General features: G+C 36.3%; 1 protein-coding gene across 2 annotated transcripts in view; it reads right to left on the bottom strand.

The window, feature by feature from the left end:
- The window catches only part of LOC107381742 (E3 SUMO-protein ligase PIAS1), an 88,936-nt gene extending 84,652 nt beyond the window's left edge, over positions 1-4,284 (bottom strand). For both annotated transcript variants that reach the window (XM_015953583.3, XM_015953584.3), the window contains exon 1: positions 4,214-4,284. In XM_015953583.3, coding sequence (XP_015809069.3) covers positions 4,214-4,237 — 24 coding nt within the window. In that variant the 5' untranslated portion in view covers positions 4,238-4,284. The remainder of the gene's footprint in view (positions 1-4,213) is intronic.
- Between the last annotated feature and the right edge of the window lie 3,098 nt (positions 4,285-7,382).

Raw genomic sequence — 7,382 nt, 5'->3', positions numbered from 1 at the left:
ATATTATTGTATATATACAATTATATATATATATATATATATATATATATATATATATATATATATATATAATTGTATTCTAATATTTATTCTATTTGTGTCCAGGGAGAAAAAGAGACAAAGAGGCATCACACACACACACACACACACACACACACACACACATATATATATATATATATACATATACATATTATATATAAAAAAATATATATATAATAAAAAGGTTGCTGACTGAGTAATCAAGAAACTAATCTTTTTTAAAGCATAAAACATTTTCTTTGTGTTAAATCTTAACCTACTTTATTTGATATAACAGAATTATTAATCAGGTAAATAAACTAACTTTAATATCTTTTATCTTTACGGTAAAGCAGACCCTCAGAGCTGTCGATGATCCCTGACTGCTGACGTGTGTACCAGCTGTGCTACAGAGGCGTAACTTGGTGTGTCCTGCCATTTCCTGAGTTAAAATTGAAAGATGAAGAGCTTCAACCTTGCCACCATGCCTCTTGTGAACACAAGTCATTTTTGTGTGCAATTTATTTTTGCATTTTAGGTGCCTACCTCCATCTGACTGTAGCATTTGTATAAACGGGTTACAAAGTTAATTAAGTTGTTTGATAAGCCATCTTGTCTTTATTAGATGGCACATAGCTGATCACATTTCAAACTAGGAGCCAATGATGGGTATATTAGAGCATCATGGTGCAATAAGCTATACTTTTATGAATGACACGATTAGTCGACTAATCGTCAAAAAAACTGGCTATTAGTCGACTACTAAAATAGTCGTTTGTGGCAGCCCTCATTTCTTCCATTTGCTGGAAAAAACTTTACATTCACCAAACTGCAGCTGAAACAAGAAATGCATGAAAGCAGCCAAAAAAGGGTTTGGGTGTATTCTTCTTGAGGAAATGACAATATAACATGATAAAAAGCTCCAAAAAGTGGATTTTTCCTAAAATGGAACCTTTAAATTACATTAAGCCTAAGAGAAAGGCCCTTATCAATAAATAACTTGTTCTTAAATATTGAAGATGCTGTCACAAGTTTGGTAAATGCAAAACGTTTCACTGTGAGGATGAAACCAAATGAAATACGTGTTACATTTATATTTTATTTAAGGTGAATAAACACACCCCTGCACCACTGATGTGGATGATTCTGCACCAGGACAGATAATAATCTGACATTGGGCTTTTCAAGAAGTAATGAAGGCTGAAGGCTAGGATGTGTGGTAGTTGGTGTTTGGAGACGGGTTTAAAGCAACAAACTGATTTAGATTCAATTAATAAAAAATAAAAACACTCATAAAACCAGAACTCCTCACAACAGCGATGACATGTTTACCCTGACCGAGACATGACCAACCTGACTAATCAGCCCGCGACGCCAGTCAAAACTAAAGCTCTGCGGGCTAAAGCTCTGAATTTGATCATGGGTTGAACTCCAACTCCACCAAGAACTTCATGTGTAAGCAAGAGGTCCATTTGCACTTTAAACCAAAAGTGAGAAGGTTAGTTGAGCAGCTTTTTACTAGGCTGATTTGTGTTTATCACAAAGGATGGGAAGGATCATTGTTGCATGTTATAAAAGCACCATTTCTGCAGCCATGTTGTTATATTATTGTGCTGCACATTCACATAGTAAAGAGGTCATAATAAATAAACACTGATTGATACCAAACTCTGAGCTTCCTCTAACTCCTCATGCCTTGTTTCATGACCACCTTGCTCGGTAAATGTGAAGGGCCTTCTGATGTTCACACTTAAAACATCACTACAAGAGTTCAGAGCCATAAAACCGGCAATTACTTGTTTTAAGGCTCTGAATTAATTGCAAATACCAACACTCAGCTACTGAACAAAAGGTCGAACGAGGGGCAAAAACTAATTAAAAATAATAACCTGACAAAAAGCTTCTAGTCAATGTGATGGTGCGAACAAACTATTAACATCCACAGCTGACTTATTGGACATTAAATCATTGTCCAAGTAGTTTCATCAAAATGTTTCATAAAGAATGCACTGAGAGAAACACACCAGGTGTGTTTGTGTGGGTGTGCGCAGCACAGGTGGAACTTCAGAACTCCTGCAAGATGAATTCAAGTGTAGCAGCTTTACTTAACAGGAGCAGATTGTCTCTCCAAGATACTCTGGTCCAAACAACCAGTGACTTCCTGAGAGGAGAAGTGTTTTTTCAGCCATGTGCAGAGAGCATGAGTGCATTTCAGGAGCTATACCAAAACAGAGTTGGTCTGATTTTATGACCTAGAAATACAGTTTTCAGTTTCCTCTGTGCACCGGGAAATCACATGGCATACTAATAACGTAAACTTAAGTGTAAGTGTTCGTTCTAAAGGCAGACACGTTCAAAAATCTGTTTTGATTCAATGTGTGAGGTAAAAATAATTCATGGTTCTGTATAGCAGCCGTCTAGATGCAGAACCCGGAGCGTTTTTTATTCAACATACAGTGTGAAAATATCTGAGCTGAAATAAAAAATCAACTCACTGACTGACAGCAAAACAACAGCCAACCATGATCATAATAATTATTGATTAAAGTCAAGCAAAAGTCCAAAAATAAGCAGTGAGTGCCCCAACGTATCAGCTTTTTCATTTGATCTTTTCCTCGTCTCTTTGAAATGTTAAAATAAACATTTTAACTCTGATGGTCTGATCACCTGTCACATCAAATTTAGACATTTTACAGGGTGTTAATAGAACACAGTTTGCACCTCTGTTCCAAATGGTTTGACTTGTAGTTTGTAAATGAAATGGGAGAATTAAATGTTTAAATTAGAGAACAAAAGCATGGAAGGACAACTAGTGGATCTTTACAGTAAGAATTTATCTGGCTTGTCAATAAATACAAATCCACTCATTTATTTTGGAATGTGTAGCCTGAACAGAAGCAGCTGGCACAAAGGAGAATGTAAAGATCCACAAATACTCGAAAGCCAGTGGAAACACAGGGTGGAAAATCTAAAAAAAGACCAAGACTGATCAATACCTGCTAGCTATGCTCTGTAAGGGAAATTAAAACACAACAGCCACGGCCACAGTGATCCGGGAACAACAGGAAAGTAAAATGTGTGGTTTTGGTGGTTTAAGGACATTATTCCATATCAGTTTAACAAACTATTGGTCAAATTGTTGTAATTAAATAGTATTATCTGTTTAAAATGAAGGCGAGTCAAACAGGTGGGATTAAATATAAGACGTTTAAGAAGTTTGGGGTTTCTTCTCAAGTTTAGATTAAATTAAAGATAAAATTCAGTATGTTAATCCAACCATAACAGTTTTATTTTTTAATGTACCAATATGTAGCTACACTAACATTAATCACACTGTGTCATTGTTTCAATTCAGTCAAGTAATAAAGGTAATTCATAGATTCAAACAGTTATGTTATTAAATAATATATTTACAATTATTTATTAACGAAGAGCTTATTAACCTGTATAAATAATAATAGTAAATCACTTTTTTTCTACTTTAAATGCAGCTTTTTCTTCTCTAGAATTAATATTATGTTATTTTTGACCCAGAGGCTGCAGACCTGACGTTGAAATAACGGTTAGCAGCTGCAGCCGAACCGTTACATGAAGAGGTTCGTTTTTATCAACAGGTAAAAACGACACACCGGTGTTATTACCGGGCACTTAACGTCCATTTCTCCGCACGTAGAGCCGAGCCCGCATAGAGGCAACACATTTAACAACTAACAAACGCTTACTCGTTAATGTAGCGCGTTTTTAAATAAGAATAACGAAGTACGGACGCGCTGTCATCCTGTTCGCACCGCCTCACACTCTGGAGGCTATCGCTGAGGGAGAAACACTCAAGATTTGTTGAAAACGTTGCTTGAACAGGCGTACAACCAAACGCACCGTTATGTGCGTGTGAACTGACGATTTATGGTAAAACAAAACGCGGATACTGAGTACGAGGGAACCGCCAGCTGGTGTTCAGAAGAAAACGGTCCGCTCACCCAAACCAGCGCCTCCTCAGTATCAACATAAACATGTTCGCGCGAGCTTTGGCGCTCGCGGATTCAAAAAAAGTTCCTGCTGTGTTTCGGCGGTAAACCTTAAATCCGAGCAGAACCGAACCTACAGGGGCTTAAGCCACTCCAGAAGTGTGCGCCACCACTATCAGACGCATCTGAACCGGGTAAATCTATCACAATTTCAGGCTGCGCCTTACCTTCAGTTCCGCACTCTCCGCCATCTTCTGTTTCTGTGCGCAGGCGTGTTGTGATATTATCACGTGACTGAGACGCGCAGAGGAGACGTGAACGCGCATACGGCCATTGTGGCGTGTTTAGGAGCACACATGAAGATAGGAAAATGAAATTATTCAATACATTCAAGTTTTAATGTTTTTATAAGGAACTGAAAGTTGAAAAAAAAATCTGAATCAATGCAAGTTTGGTTACTTTTACATATCTAAAAATGTAATAGTCTCTTGTTTTCAGATTGTGTCATTTACATTTAATTTTCAACACTCAGGGTGGTTGTTTTACTTACTGTCTTTGAATTCTATGGTTGAATTAATAGTGGAATGATAAATAATATGGTTTTAACTAATACCTGATTATGTTAAATTATTACCAGGATTAATAAAAACCAAAGCTATAATAAATAACACATTTGCTGAGTTTATGAGTAAGTTAGTAAGTAGTAAGTAAATTTTATTTATATAGCACTTATCACAGACATAGAATCACAAAGTGCTTCACATAAATCTAAACAAAATTAAACATAAAGTCATAAAATCATAATGAAACAGATCAACATCAGAAAAAATTAAGTCATAAATTTATAAAATATCATAAAACAAATGAAAGCTGATTACAAAAGTTAAAAATAAGAAAACAAAAGATTTATGTGAATGCAGCTTTAAATAAAAGGTTCATTAGCTGTTTTTTAAAAGTGTCCAGACTGCCAAAACCACATAAGGATCCAAAGTCAGAGTGCAACAATCTGGAAGGAGCGATCACCTTGACTCTTTGGAACTTCTAGAGGGTTCTGATGTGTGGACCTGAGGGCTGGGTTGGAGCATAAGGCTTTAACAGTTCAGTAATATAGGGAGAAGCTTGACCATGTAGAGCCCTGAAAGTTATAGTCCAGATTCTAAAGTTAGCGGGTAACCAGTGCAGAGACATTAGAATAGGAGTGATGTGAGCTCCTCTGTTTGCTCCAGTTGGAAGCCTTGCTGCAGAGTTCTGGAACAACTGAAGGTAGTCAAGGGCTTGTTTGTTAAAGCATACGAAAAGTGTGTTACAGTAATCTAGACGGGAGGAGATAAAGGCATGGAGAACCATTTCAAGTTCATGTTTTGACACAAACCTTTACAGTTTGCAGATATTTCTTAAGTGATAAAAACAGTTTCGGACCAACGTTTTTGAGTGGCCTTCAAGAGACATTAATTGGTCAAAAATAACACCCAAATTCCTAAAGTTTGTCTTTTTGGCAAAAGATAGATGACCAAGTTTTATCAGGGGAACCATGCTCTCAGGGGCAATGATCAGACGTTCAGTCTTTTCTGAGTTTAACTGAAGGAAGTTTTCTTCTAGCCAGCTGGTGATAGCTGATAGACACTCTAGTAATTCAGACAGTTTACAGAACTCAGAATCCTTAAAGGAGCAGTACAGCTGAATATCATCTGCATTTAGGTGATAAGAGGCATTTTTGAAAAGAATCAATAATCTGTCCAAGAGGGTGTATGTACAGTAGAAACAACAGTGGACCCAAATGTGAATCGATTTACTGTTGTGCTGCTATAAAGCAGCAGAACGTTTTAAAAGTTCCCGTTTTAGCAAATTGTACTTTTTTTAAGTATATTTAATTAAGCCTGGGACAATCTTAAAATTATTTATTTGTTTATGTATTTGATAATTGGTTAACTCCTGGTCGGTGATAAAAACAAAACAGATCTCACGATTACTGAATAGTTTCTCTTCAATGTTTTCTTGCATAAGATGAAATCACTTGAGCATTTTCACATTTAGCTATTTCACAGCTTGCAGTCGGTCCAAAAACATTTTGGATGGACACAAATGAACAGCAGGCCAATTGCCATCTTTCCACACAGTGAAAAGGGAAAAATCTCCCAGTAACATCTCAAATGTGAAATGCTAGGGAAATATTCTAAAATAAAACTGACCATTTCAATCTGTAAATAATCTAAATTACTTCTGGTATCTCCGTTTATTAGCTCCAACCATGAGGAGGCTTTCCATTCTCATGAAAAAAAGCTGCCTCATATTGAACTTTGCATAGATGTTTGACACTAAAGCAAGTTTTTTTCATAAATGATAAAATAAGAGACGGATGTTTATTTATTTTAAGCATTTCAAAATATCTGGAATGCTCAAATGAATTCATCTTCTGAGATTTTACAGATTAGAAAAACCTTCAATGAAAAGTTGTCATGTAAAACCTGCCATCCGTCTCTCCCCCGTCTTCTGAGATGAACAACACAGCATAAACAGTTTATTGGTTTTATGTCCTTGCAGGTTTTAAATGGGGCCTCCTTCATCTTAGTGTCCTTGTAGAGTTGCAGGTAACCTGAATCGTGCGTGATGCAGATTGTATTTTGAGAAAATGAGCCCATAACATCTGCAACTAATTATGTTCCAAATCTGGGTTTTTGTTAGTCTTTACAAGATTACATCAGGTTATTTTAAAACTTCTTCTCAACGATGGGAGTCAACATGAACTATGAAAATTACAGTTTGAGACAGAAAATTTCAAATATTTGCTTCTAATACCATGACATTCTTCCAATAATAACTCCAGTGTAATTATATGCAGAATCCAGGCGATTGCAGGAATATTGCCGCATCATTAAAGGAAGTAATATAGTTTTTTTTTCTCTTTAAATTAGTTTTAAAAGAACAAAAAACCCTCACTGGTTCTGTGTTGTGACCACTAGAGAGCGCTCTCGTCCTTCTAATGGTAATTCTCACAGAGAATGAATATTCCAGAACCTCCTAAACAATCATTCCTGGAGATTTGTTTCTGTCTACTTAATTAAAAAAGCACACTAACACTCTAAACACACAAACAGAGAATTATAGAGAAATGAGTTCTGCTGATGGGTTCGGAGAGGAGAGGATTCATTATGCATCACTGCCACCTGCAGCATTCTGGCTGACCTGTGCAAGGACAGGTGTCCTCCAACCACACATGTTTACACAATAACACAGTGGAGCAAATAAGACCAAAACACTTGTTCTGCTTTTATAACTTTTGATTAAATGATAGATGGACCAATAGTAGGATTCACTTTTTTAACTCAAAAGAAAACAATACACACTCATATTGTTTTATCACACCTCACATATGATGATTAACTTGATTTTACTAAA

This window comes from Nothobranchius furzeri, chromosome 9 (assembly GCF_043380555.1).
Source record: "Nothobranchius furzeri strain GRZ-AD chromosome 9, NfurGRZ-RIMD1, whole genome shotgun sequence".
Classification (NCBI taxonomy): domain Eukaryota; kingdom Metazoa; phylum Chordata; class Actinopteri; order Cyprinodontiformes; family Nothobranchiidae; genus Nothobranchius; species Nothobranchius furzeri.
The sequence above is the reverse complement of the archived record's forward strand: the minus strand, read 5'-3'. Positions and strand labels throughout refer to the sequence as shown.